This window comes from Hydractinia symbiolongicarpus, chromosome 9, assembly GCF_029227915.1.
Source record: "Hydractinia symbiolongicarpus strain clone_291-10 chromosome 9, HSymV2.1, whole genome shotgun sequence".
Classification (NCBI taxonomy): domain Eukaryota; kingdom Metazoa; phylum Cnidaria; class Hydrozoa; order Anthoathecata; family Hydractiniidae; genus Hydractinia; species Hydractinia symbiolongicarpus.
In genome coordinates this window covers 2,830,101-2,855,738 of record NC_079883.1, presented here as the reverse complement: position 1 = coordinate 2,855,738, position 25,638 = coordinate 2,830,101, and the positions used below count along the sequence as shown (strand labels likewise).

General features: G+C 33.0%; 2 protein-coding genes across 2 annotated transcripts; one reads left to right on the top strand and one right to left on the bottom strand.

Annotated features, from left to right (window-relative positions):
* Nucleotides 1-1,606: 1,606 nt before the first annotated feature.
* On the bottom strand, nucleotides 1,607-11,353 carry LOC130656332 (pecanex-like protein 4). The gene is made up of 7 exons (XM_057459166.1): nucleotides 10,498-11,353; nucleotides 8,366-8,536; nucleotides 7,500-7,984; nucleotides 6,659-6,759; nucleotides 4,421-6,051; nucleotides 4,005-4,191; nucleotides 1,607-3,203 (listed from the first exon to the last, which is right to left on the bottom strand). Exons 1-7 carry the CDS (start codon nucleotides 11,181-11,183, stop codon nucleotides 2,955-2,957), a joined length of 3,510 nt encoding a protein of 1,169 aa, XP_057315149.1. The 5' UTR covers nucleotides 11,184-11,353; the 3' UTR covers nucleotides 1,607-2,954.
* A 174-nt stretch (nucleotides 11,354-11,527) lies between these two features.
* Nucleotides 11,528-25,116, top strand: LOC130656335 (adenylosuccinate synthetase-like). Its single transcript, XM_057459170.1, has 15 exons — nucleotides 11,528-11,725; nucleotides 13,617-13,684; nucleotides 15,355-15,389; nucleotides 15,763-15,876; nucleotides 16,432-16,489; nucleotides 16,942-16,987; nucleotides 17,113-17,174; nucleotides 17,443-17,475; nucleotides 17,631-17,679; nucleotides 17,879-18,002; nucleotides 18,836-18,990; nucleotides 20,169-20,293; nucleotides 22,069-22,166; nucleotides 22,731-22,880; nucleotides 24,035-25,116. Exons 1-15 carry the CDS (start codon nucleotides 11,612-11,614, stop codon nucleotides 24,085-24,087), a joined length of 1,284 nt encoding a protein of 427 aa, XP_057315153.1. The 5' UTR covers nucleotides 11,528-11,611; the 3' UTR covers nucleotides 24,088-25,116.
* The last annotated feature ends 522 nt before the right edge of the window (nucleotides 25,117-25,638 follow it).

Here is a 25,638-nt window from a genome sequence, read left to right as displayed (position 1 = left end):
GTCTGAGTGTAAGGTAATTCTTCTTGCTGAAGTTTTGTATCGATTCCAAAAAAGTTCTATTAAGTTGAAAATCTGGTTGTTTATAGAAAATACGTTGACAGTGGATTATTATGAACTTTTTTTTCTTAATATCGCGTTCTTATCCAACATTAAGTTCTGCTAAGATAACTCACTATGGCCTTACTGTAACCTACTGAAGTTTGATTTTTGGGTACTAATTTTTAATAAAATTTTGTTGATCTTGGTGTATGCAACATCCAGTCTCTTCATAAGTGCTTTTGTGACCGTCCAGGTGAAGGATCCACACTGGAGGACGCATGCAACAGTGCACCTGAAGAACGCTACCTTTAATTGGATCGAAGAGTTAATCTATTAACTGAGGAAGATATATATTGCAAGTTATTAAAATGTTTTAGACTTGTCCCATCGAATGTCTTCAGGTCAGGATTGTCTATGTGGAAAGTCGTGTATTTTGTATTTCTCTCATTTATATGAAAACCGATTTGTTTTGCACCAGGTTAGACTAGATGTAGAGCCGTTCAACTTGACCTAAGACATTCGACGAGATAACAGTTCTCTTCTGAAATTCCTTACATCAGGCTGAACAGATGTCTGCAAAGTCACTATCTGTGATTACATTAGCAGAGTGTTTTTTGTTTTGTACGTCCGAACTTTGTTTCACTGGCAGTAACTGTTCGCATGGCGTAATCTAGAAAGACAATGAATGGATGTCAGGATGTCGCACTGTAGTACCCTAACCAGAATATCAAAGAAAGTCGTTTCTTTGACAGGTGAGAGATTTTTTCTCCGTTAGGAAGAAACCTTTCTTCGTCTGTGAGAGACCTTTCTTCATCAATTAGAGGCCTTTGTGTTTAGTTGGTATACAGAATTTTTATAGCATCTATTATCTCCTTTGGTACTCCGCACGCATAGTGAAAATTATCAGTTTTTGTCGACAGCTTTTCGGAAATCTACGAATGTAATTGGTGCCGTTAGAGAAACCGTCTTGCTCGGAATCTTACACAATGTCTCTACCCCTTCTTGATTGAGAGATCTGCTACAGTGACAGCTTAGTGATTACATCAGATGAGGACAATCGAAACGTCATCGACACTTTTGACGATAAGTTAATTAACATGTTACCGTTTTTTACTGTATTATATTTCGTGTTTTAAAAACAAAACAAAAAAACCAGACACAAACTTGATAATAAATAGTGTGTATTACTGCCTTTACGGTTCCTGTAAAGTAAATATACCGAATGGGAGAAAAATTCGCGGAAAAATAGATTTAGATTTTTTAGCGTGCAGAAACTTTTGCGGTTGACCAATTTTAAAATAATTGGCGTAAACTTTCGAGAAGAAGGCGAAAAACCACAAAAGTTTCTGATCTTATTAAATTTTATTCGCGCAAATGTTTATCTACTAAAAGTAAAATTTGCTAAAGTTTTGCTTGGTTTTTGTTTCGAGAGAGTTTATATATTACGACTTGTACATATATCTACCAATTACTGCCACCACCAGGGGAGGGACACGTGGGGTTGGGACTATTATCTTAAACATTTAATTCTAAACATACGAACAAACGAACAAACAGAAGAAAAAAATTGTATAAATTGTTTAACATCAGAATTAATCTATTTTTACATCACATATATACACACTGTTAGCAATCAATACTCTATAATATTTTTAAACGCACAATCACTTAGTAGGATAGCACACTAAACACTATGATACAAAAAAATAAATATACCTTAGAATATTTATCATTGTTTTTTTAATAAAAAAATAACATCATAACAGACAGGGTCAATGTTGCTGAGTATATTCAAGGAGGTTCAACACTATTCAGGTTAAGAGAGGAAAGGAGAGGGAGCGGCAAGAATGCCCTACCTTTCCGTTTTTTACTTTTAACTTGATTGACCGGCTTATTTTACTTGAATTTTTATTAGCTGAGTTTCTATCTATATGAAGACGATTTATCAAAAAACATATTTAAATTTGCGCCTTTAGCAGGTGGCCAGCCACGCCCATATTTCTAAGGTCCCTTTTGCAAAAGTTAACCATGAATATTTTTTTTTAAAATATTACGCGCCCTTTATATTATGTGATCAATGTGTTACATTTAAATTTATTGCGTAGTGTTAACTCCCTAATTACGCCCTCATATATTTTTTTGCGACATGTGGGCGTAATTTAAGGTTTTTCATGATAATATGAAATTTTTGTGTGTTTGGCACCCCAATTTTGGCTATAATAATAGTTTCAACAACATAGGTACCCTATTACTTCAGTGTTGGCCTAAACAACATTGTAACTAGCAAATGATGCTAAGTGTTATATAGAAACTGTTTTGAAATTTCCATAACCAACCTAAGATAATAAGATAATAATAAATATATTTTAGCGCCTCAATAAACAATAGGTAAATCTATAAAGAAAACAAAAACCCAATATTCTAGGCTGAGTAAATAATTTGTCCAATTTGATCTTTTAGAGCATATCTGCATATTATATACTAGGAAAAAATTAAAAGCCAGCAATTTTCAAAATTTTGCTGACGTCAGCAATTTATTGCGCTACTAAAATTAAAATTTTCACGTCATTTTAATTATTGTACATCAGTTAACAATAAGCAAGTAGTTTAGAAAATATAGGGATAGGGATAGGGCACCCCTCCCCCCAAATTTTGACTGGGTCACTCAGACCCCAACCTGAATAAGGAAATCTTTACACCTCCTTGATATATTCTTGCTGCATGTGAAAAATAATTCTTTTTTTGTTACAAAATTAATCGCGATCGCCTTACTTTTTTTGGCTATGAAGATTTTGTCACTTAGTTTCTTGGTTTTGAGCAACCACTACAAGAATTTTTAATGTTCGCGGCGAACAAAGAAACACTCAAAAAAAATTCATAGCAGATGTGCACCTTTCTTCCAGTGTTTCTGAAACCTAAAGAGGTATGGTAACTAATCCTGATGAAAACACGGGGTATCCAAGAGGCGGATCAGCAGCTTGCGTGATGATATTACGTAACATTGGTGGTAGAGCTTGGATACTGTACCGTTCATCGTCATCATTCGTCATGTAGTACAACTCGAGAGATAATGCAGACCACAGTCCTCGAACTGACTGTGAATTCACTTCCGCTATAGGGACACTGATTTTTTGTTTGGATAATGTTCGACTGGTGAACATGTTCTAAAATATAATAACATTTATAAATAAATATAAAAGCAACATAAGAGCATACTGATTTTACGGCCGTTTTTTTTGGTGAAGTGAGTTTATTGTTACGAGGGTCAAACACTCATAAAGGAGCATTTATCAAAAGGCTAGTAGGTTTATTATAATAGTCAGAAAAAAAAAATCTTACCTATGTTGGATTCCGAAAAGGGGCTTGACAGATATATACTGATATCATTTTTGTAAGATATGAAAGTAGTTTTAAAAAAAAGTAGTTTTCTAATTTACAGTTTGCCGTTGCGGAGATATTTCGTGTTATAAAAGTCAACACTTATACTGTCTACATTTAACGTAGGCCTTTTCAATTTTGATTTTCTTTGTTCTGACTTTGTTATTTGGTTTTTAAATTTCAATTTTTTAGTCAGATAAGCCCCTGGGGCGCTTATTAGAAAGGCGCTTAACAAAAATAAAAACAACAACAGAAAAAACGATTTTTCTTTTCAATCTTTCCTCTCATTGAATCCAGTGTAGGCATGTAATGAATCCAGTGTAGGCATTTACTTTAATTATAATCATGCTTGCGCAAATTCAAATAAGCAGAAAGTTCAAATTCAAAGTGTTCAACCTTATTTAGGTGCGTACCTGATGTAATAAAAGCATAGACGGCCCGAGGCGCTTATCAACAGAAGCGCTCATTATTTTTTTTATTGCAAATGGGTGCTACATCTGGGGGTCAGGTTAAATTTTTTTTAACAAACGTTTCTTTACAACAAAAAATGTATTAAAAAGTAACAAAAATAAGAATGAATTTTCTACCGTTCTTTTGTCTTGTCCAAGGCTCAACAAATTTGGAGTACCACCCAAAACATTTTCCGTCCACTGTTCCGATGTGTCATCACCAATAAACCAGTCCTTGTCATATTTCGTCAGCGCGTCAACCATCTCACTGTCATCCGCTGTCTCGCCGTAAACCTCACTATCGTATGCAAACTTGAAAGAGAGGCTAGAAGTAAAAAAATACAAATTGTTTAGCAAAAACGTGAGTAAAAATAAAAGGAGCATCCTTTGTATATATTATTGTATATTAACAAAACACACAACTAAGTCAGACCTAATATGTTTGAAAGAACCAAAAAAATCGCCAAATTATACCTGAAGGAGCCATGCATCGTAAAATAGTAAAAATACAAAAAAAAACTGTTAATACATATTCCAAGAAAATTTTTTCTCACCGATATGATTTTATCAACAAGTTTTTCAACTCGTTTTGATTATCGATCCATGAAATTTTTGGTGACCATGGTAAAATGCCGTGAAACACTCGATAAACATGGCCAGGTCCTTCTTTTAAGACAGAATTACCAGTCACTCCTACCACGTTAATAAGATAGTAACAATTGATGACAAGAAGCCTGTATATCTTCTCCAACGTCGAATCTTCAAGGATAAGAGTTTCGTCTTCTAAGCAAAGTGATGTGATTATTTCTTTGTACCAGTCTCTGGTGTATACTTGCGAATAACTTGATAGCTCGTGTTCACTGTATGGAAGATTCCCTTTCCAATACGTTGGAGGGTCCAATATGGCGGATGCGACCGGTACGGGAAAGTTAGTTTCATCTTGATATGTTGGTGCGCTGTTATAATTAGCCATTTTATAAAGACTGTCAGCAGATATGTTGTTACTATCACTTGAGGATTGGTCGTCACTATCAAAACCAAAATCACCGAATTCATCATCAGAATCGTTTTCATTGGTTTGAAATTTCTTATTCTCACTATTAATCCCTGCCATTGAAAAATTATTAAACCCAGCATTGTCAATACCGGGCGAGTCATGGAAAAATCTTTCTTGTTGTTGGACGATTGGTGCTTTTGGTAACACCATTCCATCTGAAACAACAGATTTCTTTGTTTTTGCGGAATAGTTTGTCATTGTCGTTTCCTGAACATCCATGTCTCTGTTAACATCTTGGAACAAATCCTTGCTTTCCAAATCCTTCAATCCTTTTTGTCTACGGTGTAAGCAATGCCTCATTAAATTCCATAATAGGATCTTCGGGAAATTTTTCGATACTTTTTCCAAAAAATTAGGATGTCCAATAACTCCTGTTAACACACTGCGAGCATCTGAATAAGTTTCTAACTCCAGTTCTGTCTTCGGTAAGAGAACACTAAAAGCAGACTTATTAAAGAACGAGCTGTTAACAACTGAAAATGAATTCTCAAACGTCTCATCAATGAATTGAGCTTCAGTCGTATGGCACGATGTCTCTTGCAATTCTAATCCTTTAATAACAAAGTTTGAATACATTAAACCACTCTCGAGAAAGTTAATCCATAAAATACGGTCTTGAAACCGCGCAAGGTAGTAAGACCCAGGTTCGGCAGACACAGAGGAGGCTAGCACGGCCAACCGTAACTCTTTTGTCAACTCCGGCATTAGATGTTGGTAGTATATCCAATCTGTAGTCGCTGATTTATTCGAATACGTTGCGTAAGGCCACATGCGGAATGGTCTAGGGAAAGCTACTGCAAATATGGGTAATGTAAAGAGCGGTAACAAAGGGGCATCCAGTATACTTGTTAACAACACAACAGTTAGTGTCAGTGGTAGAAAACAGAAAGATAGCAGAAGTGATATGGCGACTTTCCTTTTTTGATGTTTTTGCGAAAATGTTGAGCTTACAACCAATATCACAATGAACCATAAGTTTTTGCAAAATGTTGTTCCTCCATGCAGTGCAAAAGAAATGATGAATAATGTCACGGATGGGTGAATATCTTGCAACAATGAAGAATTAAGCCAGCGAATCACAAAATATAGGATGACATCGTATGAGTTTTTCAATGTATTCTGCCACGCCTAAAATACAAAGAGAGCCAACATGAGCATCACATTGATATCATTGCAACCATCACTATCTTACACAAGTAATAATACAGTGTAACGAAATAATGAAATGCCGCAAGTACTTAAAAGTTTAAAAAAGTCCTAATTTGCGATGTGGTAGTTATGGATTATTTGAAGAGACAGTTTCGTGGAACAGCCTTTAAATGTTTGAAGGCATTTTATACAGTTTAAGTTTTGCATGTTTTTTTAGTCTTCTATCGCAATAGAGGGAAGCCCGACTTTATTTATGTTTATCTAAATAATTAGTTGGTGTTATTTCGTTAGTTTTCCTTAATGCATTCCAGCTTCTTAATAATTTTTGTTAATACAACGGATGTGATATCTGACATACTTACTTGAAGCTGGATGAATTCTAAAATATTTATGCAGCAAATAAATAGCCAGCTATACAATATGTTTTTTCAATTTTGAACTTATTCACCTCTGCTTAAAACAGGGCTTTTAAGTACAAGTCAAAAATTCAGAATGTTAATGTCTTTCCTCAATATGATTTAACAGTCAAAACAAAAAAAAACAAAGAATACAAATTTAGAAAAATCATGTAAATCAGGAAACTTACCATGCGATAGAGTCGGAACACCAATAAGATGTTTATGAAGGTAACATTTTTATCACCCTGAATAACCACACCCAATGTAAACACAAGATATAGTGGAAGCACTAAAAGTACATATACAATATATGAGAAGACATATAAGACACACTATAGGAGCAGATTATAAGACACAATATACGAGCAGATATACGACACATTATATGAGCAGACATACAAGGCACACTATAAGGAAAACAAGAGACAAAAAAAAAACCCCAATTTACCAGGCTATTAAAATGTATAAAAGAGATGGAAACTTTAAATTTGTCACCTGCCAATAATCATTATATCCTAGACTATATTCACACAACACTAGTTTTCAAACAATACTTAACCACTCAAGTAAAATAATTAAGACTTTACTGTGGAAAGTTTATCATTTCTTGAACATGATAGTTTAGTAGGCGACGTTTCGGGAGGTTTAGACAAAGTGCTTCTTAGGGTGTCTTTAGAGGTAAGAATGCATTTGATCTTGTGTTGCCTTAAAACTCGACGAAGGATCTCGCTGGTACCTGGTACGAAGGGGGTGGGTTTCCATTTAAGTGATCCTACTTTTTGCATCGATCCAGGCCCATCGATTTGACCAATTTCACTTAAGTGTGAACCCACCTTAACGCTTAGGAAAGTTAAAAGCAATACTGATTTTATTCCGAACAGAGATTTTTTTCTTGTGTTTTATCAGGGACTATCACAAAAAGAAACGTCGCCTACTAAACTATCATGTTCAAGAAATGATAAACTTTCCACAGTAATATGAATACTGAACAGACAAACCGAAATAATATCTTTAATAATTAAGACTTACTGAAACATTTCATTGCATATAAAGTAACCACCACCATTCTCTTGAACATTTTAGGAAACATGCTCCGGAGTGGATTTTTTATCAAACCAAAAATCACATAAATCTGTTGTGAACTCCAAATTAATTTATACAAAATAACAAAGCCAGAAAGAACAAAACCAAGCAGATCAACACTACTTGAGCTCTGAAATGATGATATGTTCTCTTTTGTAAAACCAGTTATTACCACACTTGCAACAACGGTAAAAATCATGACACAACCAGATTGTATCACATTATTGCTTATACTGGAAGTGAATTGGTTGTTCTGTTTTATCTTTTGTGGGCCAATTTTAATCAGATTTGAAATTTTAATAACAAGTGATGCAAGGTCCGTCGTCAGTAATGTTGATAATGCTGCGATGAAGCAAAATTGGACCGTTGAATGAGTTATAAAGTACACAATCAATATGGCAAGCCATGATAACGTGAAATTTATGAACAATCTATAAAAAATAGATTAGGATGGAACCTAAAATTTTATGAACAATCTATAAAAAAATAGGTTATGGAACTTAAAAATTTTGACAGATTTTTAATGTTGAGTGAACCTCAGATATACACCTTACTTTTTTAGCATCTAATGCATTTTTGAAAAACATTTTTTAGGGACTTCTTTAAAGAAACTTTAAACTAATTTTTATTGAAATACTATAGTATGACTTGAGCAAATAAATAATTAAAAATGACTGCTACACCAGAATATATTGAAGTTATCACAACAAAGTTAATTAATAGTAACTTTAAACAAGTAGGAGATAAAACATCACAAAGAACCTACTGCTGAGTACATTTAGCTCTCACATATAGTTAAGTAAATATAATACCTGGTGTTAGTGGCATTTGTCCCACCACCTAAGATATGTTTTACTGTGTACTCAGCACCCCATAGAACTAAACTATCTATGGGTGGCAGAAATCCAGTTGTCCACAATACTGGAAGGAACACAAATAGTATATGTAGTGAAAAATTAGCATCATCAAATTGTTCATCTGACCTATAAATAAACAATGTTGAATCTCAACTGTAAAACTATAGGCTAACATGCTAATATATTATTTGCCAATGCTTATTTTGTGACAAAACCACCCAAAGAATATCCTACTGATGCTTAATGATTTTAGACTGAAATGTTGTTTTCATTTCTCTACTACTCTCTTATTACCAGGACATAAAATTAACGTGTATACATTAATAAGCCGTATCCGTAGAATTAAAGATGTTATCCAGATAAGAAGATTAAATTGGCTGGGGCACTTGGAAAGAATGGAGGGGGATAATTGGGTAAGAAATTTTAGAAACTTGATAGTTGCTGGGGCAAAGCCCAGAGGCAGACCGAGAAAGAATTGGCAGGAGGTTATAAAGACAGACTTGATACAGAGGAAGTTGAGTTTAGATCTAACACAGTCTAGAAGGTCATAAATAGACCCCGTCCAACCCATGCTAGCATGGAAAACGGACATTAAGCCGAGAATGATGATGATGATGATGATGATGATGATGATGATGATGATGAAAAAGTATATTACAAAGAAATATTTAAGGAAGACTCATTTGGATGAAAATATGACCAAGGCTGGAGAAGATAAAAATTCTAGATATATCTATATGTTCGTGTCTGTAAATTATATACATGCTGGAAAAATAGCCAGTTTGTTTGCCATCAGCTCGACTTTCGTGTATGTCACTAAATTCGAAAACCACCAGCCTTTTCATAGCCCCTTTAATATTTTCTATTTTTAGGACAATAGTTTTAAGAGCTGAAAAGGTTTTTTTTAGGGATGCAGATAAAAAACATTCTTGTTTAATTTTAAAAATTTAAAAATTGTTTTCCTTGTCACAATGTAAGATCATTAAACCAAATCACAAGGTTCATAAAGCTAAAAATAATCTGTATAGCACTGTGTACTGTACTTCCAGTAATGTACAGTACAGTCTGAATGTAAGCTACCGCGGACGCGAAACTCGCATGAATAGTTACACAGAACAATAGCTTTTGTTTTTTTAAGAAAATAATTGCCTCGCTGATAAACAATGACCCCACGCGATCAATTGTTTAATCACAATAGGTTGCAAGATCAATTTTAGCCATCTATTTTGCGTGAACTCTTTTGAAAATTTTAATTGCAGTAATTAAGTTTTTTTTTAGATCGCATTTTAAAAGTTTAAAATCGAAAAGCAGCAATAGAAATGTTTTTTTAAATCGCATTTTAAAAGTTTAAAAACGAAAAGCGGCGATAGATATGTTCTTTTAGATCGCATTTTAAAAGTTAAAGTTAAATACGAAAAGCGGCGATAGATATGTTTTTTTTAGATCGCATTTTAAAAGTTTAAAAACGAAAAGCGCCGATAGAAATGTTTTTTTGGATCGCATTTTAAAAGTTTAAAAACAAAAAGCGGCAATAGAAATGTTTCTTTAGATCGCATTTTAAAAGTTTAAAATTGAAAAGAGGCGATAGAAGGGTTTTTTTAATCGCATTTTAAAAGTTTAAAAACGAAAAGCGGCATTTAATAGTTGTGAACAATGCTTCTTGTATGTTTCTTAGATTAAACGGGCTGGAATTTTTTTAAGTAATTAAATCAACAATACATTCTCGCTCAATGTATTATAAAACTTCGCGAAAGATTTTTATTATTTAATTACTTCACGCTAATACTTAAGGAAATAGCTTATCAATACATTTACACAATGCATCTCGCTATTAGAAGAAATATAATTGCTCTGATATTTCATCGAGAGCGCATTGTTTTTTAACACGCAAATATAAACTCGCAAAACCCTTAAGAGATTTAATTATAACAAAAGACAAACGACTGCCGTCCTCCACGCAAAGGTGTGATATTAGCGTGTACGCGGTAGATTACATTCAGACTGTACTGTAGCAACCAGTGACTGATAAAAAATTGCTCAAAAGAATTAATTTTATAAAGAATGTAACATTAAAGAAAATCACAAACCTTGAGAAAAAGTCAAATAAAATAATTAAGATGACATAGAATGGTCTTGTTAAAACTTCTAATTCAAATAATTCTAAACTATAGAATTTTGCTGGCTCTTTCGGGGCTTGTCCAATCAGTGGATAGCATGAAGTACATATAGTGATCCATCCGAAGATATAAACAATCACTTTGACAGCCAAGCTTTTAAATAGTTTATCAGTTCTTTCAGGTAATAAAAACATTAACGCAAAACAGCATATGATTCCATTAAGTAAAGGGTGAAAAATATAGTTCAGTAATGATCTATTTGGTACTAGGAACTGTAATGATGCTAAAGAGAAGAAAGAATTAAACTGACTCCCATCTTCTTCTGCTAAAAAATTGTTCTTTGGCTTTTCAGCTGTTGCCTTTTTCTTTAATATCAAAACCACAACATGAACCAAAGCTTGCACAAGAAAAACTGTAATTCCACTTAAAATGCCACACAAATTATTATCAAAATCAGATAATTCAGCTGTTATTGTAAATAAAGATCCAATGATAATTGGTAAAATCCATATCAAAATCTGGAAAATGTAGATATAGTACGGTACATTGAAACCAAGTCGAAGTTTAATCCCTCCAAGTAATGTTTGTGGTAAAACTTTACACAAGTAATAAAATTTATATTTATTCAATAAAGGTGTATTCGTATCTGAATTCATTTTTCAACATTTGCATCTTTAAATATAAGACTGGTTTAATTAAACAAACATCTCTGTACAGCTATCGAATTTTATTAGTAAAACAAGGACAAAGGGAAGATGGTGAAAATGCCAAAAAAATTGACCAACCGGCTCCGTGATTTGTTGATCTCAGATTTGTTTGATTTAGGCTTGATAATACAAAATAGAGACACAAAATCGGGGAAATTATTTTAAACGGGACAGCAACCTTGTTTACACGCACCTAAAAATTACCTGCTGGCGCAGTATTGCTTTTAATTTGGGGAGTGTCGACCACCACAATCCCGTTTTTTGTCAAAAGGATATACCCACACAAGGGGACATCCTCGCAGGTGTGATCTCCATTGCAAAATCATTTTTCATTTTTTGTAAGAGCGAAAGAAAAGAGATGCAAACAGATAATCAAAATGCCAATTAACTCCGAAGTGTGTTTGGTATTGGGTGCACAGTGGGGTGACGAAGGTAAAGGAAAGATTGTTGATGTACTTGCAGCAGATGTTGATCTTGTTTGCCGTTGCCAAGTAAGCTAACTAGCAATTATATTGTAGCTAAATAATGCTGATTCATTAAAGTTGAGAGCCCCACAAATCATAAAATGAATTTAAATATAATACTTATGATTTTAGTAGAGTTTGCATCGAGCATATACTGTACTTATAGAGGCAATTAATTTGTTATGCACATAGACCATGAGGTTACACAAATCAGGAGTGTTGTTAATATGCAATTTTGTTTAATTTTCTATTATGGTGGACTTTGCACCTATGTAATATAAGCATACAAAACGTGCTAAAAAGGAAGGCTGTTTTGAAAGATTTATCACCTATGTTGCCATGTTTACACATAAGCATAACTGAAAACACCCAAGAAAAGCAGTAAATTTCTTTCAAAAAAGCCTGTAGTACATTCTAATACTTTTTGTGAACTACTTTACTGAGAACAGGGCTTAAAGTCCAGTTTGTCCCACCACAATAAAAAATTAAAGCTGGTATCCTAATTCTAAAATTGTGTATCTAAACCAGTTTTATTTATAATAATGTTTTTATGCTTTTTTGTAAGCACCTCAACCATTTTTTCCCTGGCAATTTCTTCAATATCAATATGAAGAGAGAAGCTGCATTCTACCATGTTGTGTTCACTGCAATGATTTACCATTAAGTTTGTGGCATCAATTCGCCTTTTAACCTCCAGACTCTCTTTTCACTGGGGGCTATCTTTTGTCAGTAAAGATTGTAAAACCAGGGGTCATTTATTTTCTTTTGTCGTCAAAGCCATTTTTTGCACAAGTTTTTTACTGAAGGACTTATACTAAATAACTAAAACACATTGTTTTAAAGATAAAACAGGTCCCTTAAGCGCTTGTGGCAAAAATTAAAATTATAAATAAGCAATGCTGAAACATTCTTTGTATTATGATTATTGCGTAACATTTTTCTCCTTCTAGAAAAGAAGAAAGGTTTGAAATAATTCTCATGCAAGCCTTTTTATGCAGTTAAGAATTTGAAAATGATATACTTTCTATGAATACATGTAAACAAAAATAATAATTGAATTACATTCAAAATTAATATTGGAATCTCTAAAACCATAAAAAGACACAAACCAAGCTTTAATGAATAATGCTATACTAGTCGTTAGCCCGTTGAAAATCCATGGGTTTGCCCGTCCTATTTCTAGCATAAAAGGATTGTCGGGGTTTTAGGTGTGCTGTTTTATTTAGCTTCGTCAGCAGTGTGAGGTTTTACTAAGATCTTCTAAACCAATGAGATTGCAGAAAAATGAATGTTTTTTTATGTTATTTACTAAGCTCTTACTTATACTTTTGAACATAGAGCTCTTAAGGGTTTTTTCACCTGTTGCAGATTTTGCTTTAATAAAAAAGATATGTGAACACAAATTTATGCTCGCTAATTTTTTTTAAGTTTTAGTATGTAAATTTGACTAGCAAATCATGATTTGTGTCCCAACAATTGGAATGCTGCATTTTAATTATAATAGATTTGAGAAGTAATTATAATAGGACTCACATTGAAAATAGACACCGTGAAATTTAGACCAAAACCAGTGGACAAAAACCTTTTAACCAATTTGTTTTTTGCTTAACCCTACGCAGATAACATCTTTTTTTCACTGCATTTTTGCTAAGTTGTCTTAAAGTAAGGTGTATAGTGTGATCAATTAGAAAGCTGATTATTATTATTAGTTTACCTAATTTTTGGGGACTATTATGTTTCAGGAAAAATTTGTATTTTGTGCAATCTTTTCTGACTGTCAGGTTTGAGTAATGAAATTGTGAGGTTTTGAAAAAAGCAGGGCACAACTATGTTGTGAAGAGACACACAACTGCTATAACTAATAGATTTATTGTTACACATCTATAGTTATTTATTAAAGGAATTTTCATTTTTTTAGGGTGGAAGTAATGCAGGGCATACCGTTTTGGTTGGAGATAAGGAATACAAATTTCATCTTATACCCAGGTAAAATAATTTTTTAGTTCAGAAAGTTTTTTAACTGTGTAGAATTATTTTGGGTCATGGTATTCTTAATCTTGAGTTTTCCGCCACATTCAAGGAATAAGTCCCAGTAATACTGTGAATAATTACTTTGAAAAAAGAGGTTGTCTACATAAAGAACCTTTGCATATTTTTCATTTACAGATAAACTTAATATGATATATGATATGATGAATCATAACTTTTTTTGGCATGTATATACATAAGTGTTGAGATAGTGACTTTTTATAATCTTTATTGATGCTTTCAATAAAAAGTAAAAATTTATCCAAAGATTTTATACTTTGCAAGGATTATGGCAGTTTCCCAGATACCGGTTATTTTCTGCAAAATTTTTAAATGTGCTTATATGCATGTATGAGTATTGGAAGGTGTTTTCTGACACTTTCAGTTTGTACTGAGTGCAATTTTTATCAATTTTCAATTTTACAGTGAGAAAAGTGTAATTTTTTTTTCTCTGATTGGCTGAAAAAGCATGCCAAAAAATTATTATTAAAGTTATTATTTTTCAGTAAATTTATTTCCAAAATGTCCTTAAAAAATAGCATTATTTTCACGAAATGAACAGATTTATAGCATATATAAAGAGCACTTTCGTTTTGTCATCTATTCAAAATAAGAAAATTGATCAATTAAATTACACAATCATTTCGTCTTGCAATAACTTTATTTGCTATTAAACGCAGAGCTTCCTGAACCATGATGACTCAAATTAAACGATCTACAGAGTATGCTGAATGCAATGACTTTACTTGCTTATATAATAAACTAATTATCAAACTTTTTCTTGGAAAATATGGTCTTTTTTTGTTCCCATATATTTCACTTGTTTAACTGAAAGCTTAAAGAAAATTGAAAAAATATTTTCAATATTTTTTTGGCACTGTGCGATATCTAATACGTTTTGGTTACATAGCTATTTATGACATGTATGTTTGTTCCTAGGGTGTCATTAAAGAGATATATGGGTCATAGAGATAAAAAAACAGACTAGATTTGAATGAAATTTTAATCCAGCGAAATGCCCTTTGTGATCCAAATGTCTTTTTCCCTTCTTGAACATCTTTTAATGCAAGATTTTAAACGTGCTAATTTTGGTGACATGAACATCAATATTTGTGGAAAAACAGATTTTTATACTTTACCATTGCAATAAGAAACTTCTGTACATCATTTTAAATCTCAATAAAGTCACCAAAATTATTTTTTTTATGAATTCATATTTTGCTATTCAGTGAATAAGTCTACTAATAATCCAGGTCGTAGCATCAGTAATGCTTAAAAATTTCAAATTTTTTGTAAAAATGGTTTATTTTAGGATGTGTGACGTAATTTTGAATCCCTGTGACGTCATAATTTTTTACCTGAAATCTGTTTGTCTATATACAAGTATGCAAAGTTTAATCAACTAATTCGAAACTTAGGCCTGCAGGAAGTTTATAATAATGCTACACTAGACCAAAAAACGGCCAGTGTTAATAGGGTTGAAAAGATGAAACTTTCTAACTAAAAAAAATTTAAGTTGCCATTTTGGATTTTTAAATATACTAGCAGATAAATACTGACCAAAATTCTATGCTTATAAAATTTTGTGTATTAACTGCTGTTTGAATTTTTTTTTTGTTTACATTTAGTGGAATAACAAACGAAAAAGTAACTGTTGTTATTGGTAGGTAGCTTGTTGTGTTGTTGTCCAGTTTTGTCAGTAGCTGTTAAATGGTTATTTTTATTGATGTTGGTGAGGGTGCATTAACCCATTATTTAAATTTTCCTTGGGCAAAATCAAGCCTAGTTTATATGGGGACGATTTTAAAAAATATTAAGTGATGCCTGACTGTACCTATGTCATGCAAAGCAATATTTATAAAACAAAGTGTTTGAAATGACTTTAAATTCACAAAGAAATATAATATCTTATGAATTGAGCCTCAACATTATCCTAAGCGCATCCTAATTTTTATTATATCTGAGCTTATAAATATGCCTAGAAAGGTTATAAACGACATAAAAACATCCAATTAGTCTGTAGAATTTGTGTTTAGGCAATGGTGTTGTATTACATATTCCAACGTTAATGAAAGAAATTGATGCAAACTCTCTTAAGGGGATAAAAGACATGATGAAACGAATGAAAATATCTGATAGGACTCATTTAGGTATTATATTTTTTTTGTAATAAATTTATTGCAATGTTTAATTTATGTTTTATGCTGTAATTGTTTTTTAAATTAATTTTTTCAGTATGACTTGTAATGCTTTGCCAGCCAGTGTTTTGTTTTGTTAGAAATGTTTTTTTATTTGTTTGCCAGGTTTTTAGAAATATTGTAAACACTGAATATTAATCATCTAGAATTTCTAACGCACTCTGTTAGGAATGTCAGGAATCGTTATGGTTTTTTAAATTATTGTTAGAATGTAAGGACATAGGAATATCAGCAATTTTATTTAATATTTTAGGAATTGTATAAGTTCAAATGATTAATCAGAACTATTTTCATTTTTTAGAATTTTGCAAGGATTGAAATTTAAGTTCTTTTTTAAAAAAAATTAGTATTAGGTTCTCCAGCATCTAGGAGCCCCTATGTAGCATAGCTGGAGTAGGGAGTGTCAAGAATGTCAGAAATTGATATTAAATGAACTTCAATATTCATTCAAATAAAAATCCACTCAAAAATCTTTTTTGTAAACCTCCAATTATATTTTTATTTAAGTATTTGACATGCATCAACAAGTTGATGGCTTACTAGAAAGTTTAAAAGGAAAAAGCAAGTATGATTTATTTGTTTGTTTTTATATGTTTTATCTAACACTGTTTGACAGATGACTCCTTGATTGCGTTAATGTAATTTTTCAATTTGAGTTTTTGCTTCGATTTAAAAATTATAAACATTTATAAATATTTATCAATATAAATATCTTTCGATCTCCGAACTTCTAGAAGGCACATTTTGTTATGGTTGTTTTCTGTTTCACTTAATAAAAATAAAATAATAAGAGTCAAGCATTTCATTTCAATAAAGTCATTGGATGATAATACCCATGCACCAAGGTATTTACTTCTAAGAAACTTTGAACATGTCCCTGGTTAATGCTTTGTAATGCATGCGAAATAAATTGTTGTTATGATGTAAAGTGTTTCAATTTTGTTTGAGAATGTGTACTTTGGAAACCTTTATTCTCTGATGTAACTTTATGTAATTCCGTGATTTTTTTTGTTTTAGAATAGGAACAACAAAACGTGGTATTGGTCCAACATATGCTACTAAAGTAGGGATTTGTTTTTGCAAAGATTATTATTGTGGAAAAGTTCTTAACTGCTGACCAAGTACAGATTGATTTCTTAAGAAAATTAGAAAAAAGCTTAGTTTTTCATTTTATTCTTCTAACCATAGGCGCTACGTAATGGGTTGAGAATGGCTGATCTAATGGGTGATTTTGATAGTTTTTCTAAAAAGTAAGTTTGTTGTTAATGTAATGGCTCCTAACCACAAGCAACTGCCTTTTATAAATGTTCTAGCATTTTAATTTCTTAAAGCCTTCTGGATAGGCACAACACATTGTTCCCCACCCCCACAAAAACACGATTTCTCTAGATACCAATATTTACTTTACAAAGTCACAAATTTTTATAAAATTGATGTGAACAAATTATCAGTGTATTCCAATAAACTACAACATGCATAGTCTGAAATTTAGGAAACAAAATATTTTTTTTAATTTAGATTTCAGTTTTTATACGACTACCACAAAAGATTGTAAGTAACTTTTTCAGCTTTGGTAATTAACTTTTTTTTTAAATAAACGCCAGGTAATGCCACCTAGTCGGTATAGTGTGCGTCTTACACCATCAATTTTATAACTAACATAAAACAAGGTCTCTCAACTTTTTTTTTTATTTATGTATTGCCAGATTTCCAGAACTTGAAGTTAATGTTGAAGAAGAATTAAAGAAATATAAGGTACATTTGTTAGCAATCCAGCTAGTCATCTTCTTTGTAGATATGCTACTGCTGTTTCAGTTTTTTGTGGTACAATTGTTTTATTATTTTATTTTATTTTATTATTATTTTATTATTATTTTATTATTATTATTATTTCTAAGTTCAAATCCTGAACTCGGATATTAGACGTGTGTACATATATTCTGTGTAATGCTAGGATTACAGTACGATTTTGAGACCTATGGTTGAAGATACTATAGTAACACTTCATGAAGCACTAAAGAAAGGCTCTAGAGTGTTAATAGAAGGTGCTAATGCAACTATGCTTGACATAGACTTTGGTAAGTGTTTATTTTCGTAACTACATGCCTAGGTTAAGGTTAAGTTATTTCCCTTTTTGTTTAATGCTATTTTTTCACGATGATAGTAATTAAAAATGTTGGAAGTAGGTAGTCTAGCCTTTTGTCTACTGTTCAGGGTACATTTGTTCATCTTGTTTGTACACTATGTTCTATTTTGTTATTTCTTTAAAGATGAATTTCTCATCCTCTGTTGAGATAGTCATTAGTCTTTCCCTCTGTTGAGATAGTCATTAGTCTTTCCCTCTGTTGAGATAGTCATTAGTCTTTCCCTCTGTTGAGATAGTCATTATAGCTTTTTCATCTTGTTTGCAATTTTATTCCACTTTGTTGTACCTAAAACGGTAATCTACAAGTTCACTGCCATGTTTCCAAAACATGTAAATAGTAGTAGTTCTATGTACCTTAAAACATACATTTGTTCTTGGAAATCTTTGTAGTATATTTTTGTATGTAGCTACCCAAATAGCATTGATATTTTTAATTTTTAAACAAATTATTTATATTTTAATTATTAGACAAACCATAATTATATACTCAACAAGATCCGTAAATTTTTAGCGTCTACTGCTATTTCTCGTTTTAAAAATCGAAACAATTTTCTAAATTTTAAAAAAATGAACAACAGCAACAAAAACAACAACCAGATTGAAAAATTGGTAGATTTGTCTTTTCTTTGTTGTGATTGTACAACATATAAGATACTGTAGTTACAGTTTTCTGCAGTGTAAAAATGTTTATAAACCGTGAAGTATCTATAGTGTCGGAAAAATGTTAAAACGTTGTTTTAAATTAGCCTTCTCCTTTTTTAATAGGAACATACCCCTACGTTACTTCATCTAACTGCGGCTCAGCTGGAGCATGCAGTGGGCTTGGTGTGCCTGTTAATGCTATTCAGAATATATATGGCGTTGTGAAGGCTTACACGACAAGAGTAGGGGCAGGTATTCTTCCGACTGAATTGCTCGATGTAAGTGTTATTTTAAATGTAGCAGAATTTTTATTCAATCAAGATTGAACAGTTTTTTTTATAAGAGCACTATGAAAATAAAAATAGCAATTCAATTCAACACCATTTTTATTTTTTGTAAAGTTAGACTTTTTTCAACTTCTGACACATCCCCTCTTGACCACCCAGGAAAAATTACTTTAGGGAAAAAAATTTCCTGCAAAAATTCCCTTAAGTAAGAGTTTTCAGAATATACCTTAAAAAATAGTAGTGACTGATCATTGGATATACGAAACTATTAAAACTATGCTGTAATAAATGTACGTAAAGTTGGTTTGAAGAACAAAGATTAATGAAAATGGAAATATAGTAGTTAAGAAACGACTGCAAGAATTAAAGCAGAAGCATTTTTTAGCATTTCAACTATTTTGATAGAGTATTACAATTATTCTCCAGAGCAAAATAGTGTGTACTACACTACACCACGCCCCGTCCCACCTCCCCCTCCCTCTCTCCTCCCCCTCTCTCTCCCTCTCTCCTCCCCCTCTCTCCTCCCCCTCCCTCTCTCCTCCCCCTCCCTCTCTCCTCCCCCTCCTTCTCTCCTCCCTCTCCCTCTCTCCTCCCCCCTCTCTCTCCCTCCCTCCCTCTCTCCTCCCCCTCCCTCTCTCCTCCCCCTCCCTCTCCCTCTCTCCTCCCTCTCCCTCTCTCCTCCCTTTTCCTCTCTCCTCCCCCTCCCTCTCTCCCCCTCCCTCTCTCCTCCCCCTCCCTCTCTCCTCCCTCTCTCCTCCCTCTCTCCTCCCTCTCTCTCCCTCTCTCCTCCCTCTCTCCTCCCTCTCTCCTCCCTCTCTCCTCCCTCTCTCCTCCCTCTCTCCTCCCTCTCTCCTCCCTCTCTCCTCCCTCTCTCCTCCCTCTCTCCTCCCCCTCCCTCTCTCCTCCCCTTCCCTCTCTCCTCCCTCTCTCCTCCCCCTCCCTCTCTTCTCCCCCTCCCTCTCTTCTCCCCCTCCCTCTCTCCTCCCCTTCCCTCTCTCCTCCCCTCCCTCTCTCCCCCTCCCTCTTTCATCCCCTCCCTCTTTCATCCCCCTTCCTCTCTCCCCCTCCCTCTTTCCTCCCCCTCTCTCTCTCTCCACTTGCCCCTGCCCCCGGCCTTCTTATTCTGTTTGAATTAGTAAATTATTTAAATGCCAATGCTGCTTTTTTAGGACACTGGAGACCATTTGCAGAAAGTTGGTGCTGAGTTTGGTACAACAACAGGGCGTCCAAGAAGATGTGGTTGGTTAGATTTGGTGGTTGTAAAATACACACACATGGTGAATGGTTATTCTGCGTAAGTTGTATGCTGTATATGAAATAGGTCTTTTAAACTGGATCTAATAATAGAGGTTACGATGGATGGATGTAGAATGTATTATGGATAGTGTGTCAACTATAACTTTCGGATATTTTCTTGAATAGCTATACTACCATATTTGCTCTATAATTCCCACCTCTAGTCAACAGCATTTTTGGCACAGGTTGAAAATATAATTCCTTCTCTCCCAAAATGCTGTATGCGATATTGCTGAATTTCTATCGAGTATGTACTATATCTACGCGTTCCAATATTTTCCTCACATAACAGTGTATGTAGCATTTTATAACAATTTCGAATGCATACAAGTTTTTCAAAGTACTAACCAGATTTGTCCTAAATTTATTCAATTTTTTCAGACCTTGCAGAATTTTTTTGGTTGAAAAAATCTAACCCAATTTCCATGCTTTTAAAAAATAATCCCGCCTGTTTAATATTTCCGTTTCTTTATTATTCCCGCTTCTTTAATATCCCTGCCTCTAGTAAAGCCGCCTTTATTTCTAAGGTTATAACGTTAATACCACAGTAGGAATAATAGGGGAATACAGTGGGATCTTTTTTTAGGGTTCAGACTTGACAAACCTGAAATAACTTTATTAAGAAACTCTTTTTGGAAATTTCAGACAGGAAAAAAATTCCCAACTAACTTTTTTTTGCACCGATCATTGTAGACCGAAAAACTTTTTAATAAATTGAAATTGATTTGTCTTGTGTGTGTGATACCGCTAGAAATTGATATCTTCTGCGTGTTTAAGGGTTAAGTATAGTTCAGGGTGTTTTACAAAACTAATAAAAAGTGACGATGACGATAGCACACCTTATATTTTGGCACCTCTTAAAAAAAGTGGTTAACAGTTACAGCTTTTTGATATTTCGCGACAAATAAAAAATGGTTGGATGAAGTGATTTTTGATTTATAATCATATTTGTGTCTTGTTTTGGGGAAATGGTTAGGAAAAAACTGATCCGTGACAGGAGGACCTCATGAAAGTACAGCTATTTTTGTAAGTTTAGGCTTAAAAGTACAGTGGTTGAGCTAATAATTTTGCATCCATGAGCGATGATGTTAAATTTAAACATAAAAAAACAACATCACATTAACAAAGCAATAATCGATATCCTGTTGCAGATTTTTTTAGTGACGAAAGAACAATTTAATGAAAGTGTGATTTAGTGAATTGGGATGTCTGAAAAATTTTTCTGTTCTACTCATCAACAGACAATAATTAATCACAGCTTAAAGAGCGTCTTTTATATGTTTAAAAAATTTTACACGTTTTAGATTTTTTTACACGTTCAAAAAGACACTTAAGTTGTAAAAGCGCTGAAGGCGTTTAACAAGCTAAATGCAATGGATTAAAACCATCACATCAAATAAAATATTTTGTTACATGAAAATAGCCACATATTTTACAAAATACAAGCAAATTGAAAATTTTTCTTCCTTATCAAATAAAACTCGGGAAGTGACCGCAGCAGGCTTTAAATTTCTCGTAATTGAGCCATACCTGTTGTTTTTTCGTAAGTTTAGACTAAATTTTTAATAAGTGCCATTATTTAGTTTTATTTGTGAAAAAAACTTCAACCTGTTTTATAACAGACCCTTCACTTTAGGTGAATATATTTCACTTCAATGCATCTTTTAGTAGCTCAAGAAAAACTATAGGAAAAAAATCCCTGGGAAATTCAGGCGTTGAAGTCATGCGGTTATGAAAACAAATTTTGAATAGTGTGTTTTGTTCTTACTTCAGACTGGCAATCACTAAAATTGACGTTCTGGATGATCTTGACGAAATTAAAGTGGCAGTTAATTACAAGATGAATGGCAAAGCTCTACCCTCTTTTCCAGGTATGATTATTCTGCTCGTGTGTCTGATTATGAATAAACAATCCTCCCCTTTAACCAATGGAATAAGTTTTTGCGCGAATTAAGTTTTTTGCTTTTAGTGAAATGCTTAAAATGCCACTGTCGCATTTTAAATTTTTGTCAATTCGCAAAGTTAATTTTTTTGTTAAATTTTAAAAAATTCAAGATGTGGAAATACCAACCATAGACAGTAAAAATCAAAAGAATTAAATATGAAAGAATGTACAACTAGAGTTTTACATAGAGACTAATGATGTAAATAGTTTTTACGAAAAGCTTTTCTCATATTTTAATCTTTTGATTTTTTACCGTCTCTGCTTGGTATTTTAATTTAAAAATGGCGTATTATTCTTTAAAATGGTGAATTCGTGGAAATTAATGCTAGCGAAAATATACCCTCCATTAAGGTTTTCGGCGGCTCTACAATTAGTGACGAATTTTATTAACTTACCGTGTCAATTTCTGTGCTAATATGCGAAAGAATTTTTGTGTTGTTTCTTAATACTTGTGTTCATTTTGTGTTTTTATAATTTTTTTTCTGTTAAGCACATCTTCCGGACTTGGAAAAAGTGGAAGTAGAATATATGACACTGCCAGGGTGGAAACAAAGTTTGAAAGATATTCGCAAATATGACGATCTACCGGAAAATGCTAAAAAGTATTTAAAATTGATAGAAGAACACGTTGGTGTGCCAGGTAAAGCAATAGACAACCTCTTAACTGATAGTGCTACTATTTTTAATAATTCGCAAAGCCTTAAGGTAAACTCAGGGTGTATATAGTTGTTTCGGCGAATAGTGTTACTAAAAACATTAGCAAAGAGATGTCCTTTGGTGCATTTTGGTGGATTGAATCAGTGAACTGCCTAAAACTTGAGAAGTTATTTGATTTAAAGCTGGTTTCTTAAAAGTGCTTGTAGTATAGTTCACAACCTAGAAGAGTTGCCACACCTAAAATTTCCTTAATAACATGAAATTTGGACCTAAAATATTGATTTCCCGATTGTTGAATGTAACACCCTTTTCAGAACAATCAACCGTTAGATCGATGTGTGTATATATTTGTACCACACATATGTGGCCAGCAAACACGTTTTAAAATTATGCACACAAAGCCTGTTTGTTAATAAGAAAAAGATTTTTATGAAAAAGAACATACGACAACATTTGGTAGTTAAACGAGCTAATTAATAATTTTGTCAGGAATTTAAAAGACCATGGAATTATTTTTTCTCAACTTTGCTCTTCAAATATTGCTAGAAATCAAATGCTAATCAAACATTACAGCAAGTTTGATTAATTTTATATATTTGATGGTCAGTACAAACACAGGAGATATAAGAAATAGACTGCGGAACAAATTAAACATTTACACGTTCAGTTAGTTTGGCATTCTGTCAGCAAGTATTACAATTAAATCACCACTGAGGGAAAGAAGTTCTGCATGTGTAAAAACGTATAACTCTAGGCCTTACACCAAATGCAGTGTTATAAAACCTTAATGAAATTAATTTTTTGGATATTTAACAAGTACCATTAAATGCGTCGATAGCACAGTGATCATTTATTCGTGGAACAGTAATTAATAATCTAGAGCTAATACCCTGGGTTTTCCATACTTCATTGCGAGTTCATAATTTTAAAAAATTGTTTCTGTGTTGTAAAAAAAGTCTCATTTTTAACATCAAAAGTTTTTATTGCCAAATGTGTTTTTAATCATGTTTAATCAACTCTGTTATCAAGGTGCATTTCGTTTGATGTTGTTAAGCTGCTGCAATGTATTTTGTATTATTCTTCAACAAGGAAGGCAACTGAACGCAAAACAATTTTATAGTGAATATATTTTTCTAGTAAAATGGGTCAGTGTTGGTAAAAGTCGCGATGCAATTATCACTGTGATGTAAGAGCTGCTTCAAAGAATCACTTTTCAGGAGGTTTTCGAGAATATATATTTTTTAATTTTACATGTATGTTAACTTTCCTGCGCTCAGACTGGTCCACTTTGTTTTCTCCATTTTCTCGCTTTTAGCTTCTCTGATTATCTAAAAAAATTAGCGCATGCGCACTAGATATAAACGAAGGTCAAAGAAATGGTTTGGTGTGTAGCAGAGAGTGGTATTTTCATTAAAATCCCCCTTCCCCAGAAGTCTCATATACGCAGTAGGAATGAAATGTGCGCACAACAACAGAGCGAGGCAAAGCTGGCCTACAAAGTAGATTATGACAATGCTTATCGATCGCAGTATAATTTTTTTTGATATATATTTTTTTCTTATTTTTCGTAAAACATTTGTATTAAAATATTTGTAACAGCGCCATTTTAATTAGTAAAAAAATTTACCTCGTGTTCTTTCTTATGCAGAAAAAAAAACCTACGGATAAAAAAAACCCTGCGTTCGGATAAAAAGAAAGAGAGGGAGCACATGCTATTAAACAAATACACATAAGTGCGCTTTGCATTGTGGTAGTTTAACATTTTACCGTACCGATGTAATACACAAAAAAATATTTTGGTCTTTTTAGTTGTTACAATAATAAATTTCTTTTTTTCTTTTTCGCATTTTTTATTTATCTTCTAAGTATGGTTTTTTATGTTTAAAAAATAGTCCCAAAAAGATTGTGGCCTCCCTTTTAGTTGAAAAAGCTTTCTTTCTTGATTTGAAGTCGCAACGTCTGACATGTTTCCTATCCAGTGTAGTAGTTTGCAGAACAGTTAATAATATCTCGACATCATACCCGTACCAGGTTTTTCATTGTTGATATTAGTATTTTCATGACAACTTTTAATATTTTTCTCTTCTGTAATGTATATATAGGTGTGGTGTAGAAACATAGTCAGCGTTCAATTTCTACGAGATTGCATGCTGAGCCAGTTTTTAACTTTACTTCTAGGTGTAAATATTTAAAACCGGCGTAGATTGGTAAATAGTGTTTTTCCGTCTATTTTTCATGACTAATGGATTTTTTGAATGTTATGTTAGATAGTAGAAGCAACAAAAAAATCCATCCTTGTTTTTGATTACATGCAAACCAAGAATGTTCATAGTCGTGTGGCTTTTTTTCATTTCTCGTTGAAGATATTGTAAGCAACGAATGAGGTCTTGCAGTAAAACTTCTGTGGGTGGGTCATGATCGGCAGAGCAAATTACTTGTGACAGTGAAATGCTTTAACTAATCCAGGCTGATAGGATAGGTAGTGATGTGGAGAACTGAAGTTCGTTTTGAATTGATTCTTTTCAGTTATGTGGAATGCTGTTTCGTACAAAACTTGACGCTTGTTTGAGGAGAGTTGCTTTGTTTTCGTTTTTTACATGAAAACAAATATTAGCTGAAGGCTATTACTGTAAACATTCTTCAGGCTCGACTAAGAAGGTAACAAAATCTTTTCCTTTTCCCTGCCGCCATAAGGGTTGATTCTTAGCTTGTCGCAAACTGTTTAATATTCAACTGAAATC

Bases quoted from the DNA above. Each gene is read 5' to 3' on its own strand.
- LOC130656332 (XM_057459166.1), bottom strand. From the start codon at position 11,183: ATGAATTCAGATACGAATACACCTTTATTGAATAAATATAAATTTTAT. The intron at 6,760-7,499 runs GTAAGTCTTAAT...ATGTACTTTTAG, and splicing joins ATATGCAATGAAATGTTTCA to TGCTTCCACTATATCTTGTG. The intron at 3,204-4,004 runs GTAGAAAATTCA...ATTATATTTTAG, and splicing joins TTGGACAAGACAAAAGAACG to AACATGTTCACCAGTCGAAC.
- LOC130656335 (XM_057459170.1), top strand. From the start codon at position 11,612: ATGCCAATTAACTCCGAAGTGTGTTTGGTATTGGGTGCACAGTGGGGT. The intron at 11,726-13,616 runs GTAAGCTAACTA...TCATTTTTTTAG, and splicing joins ATCTTGTTTGCCGTTGCCAA to GGTGGAAGTAATGCAGGGCA. The intron at 16,490-16,941 runs GTATGATTTATT...TTTTTGTTTTAG, and splicing joins AGTTTAAAAGGAAAAAGCAA to AATAGGAACAACAAAACGTG.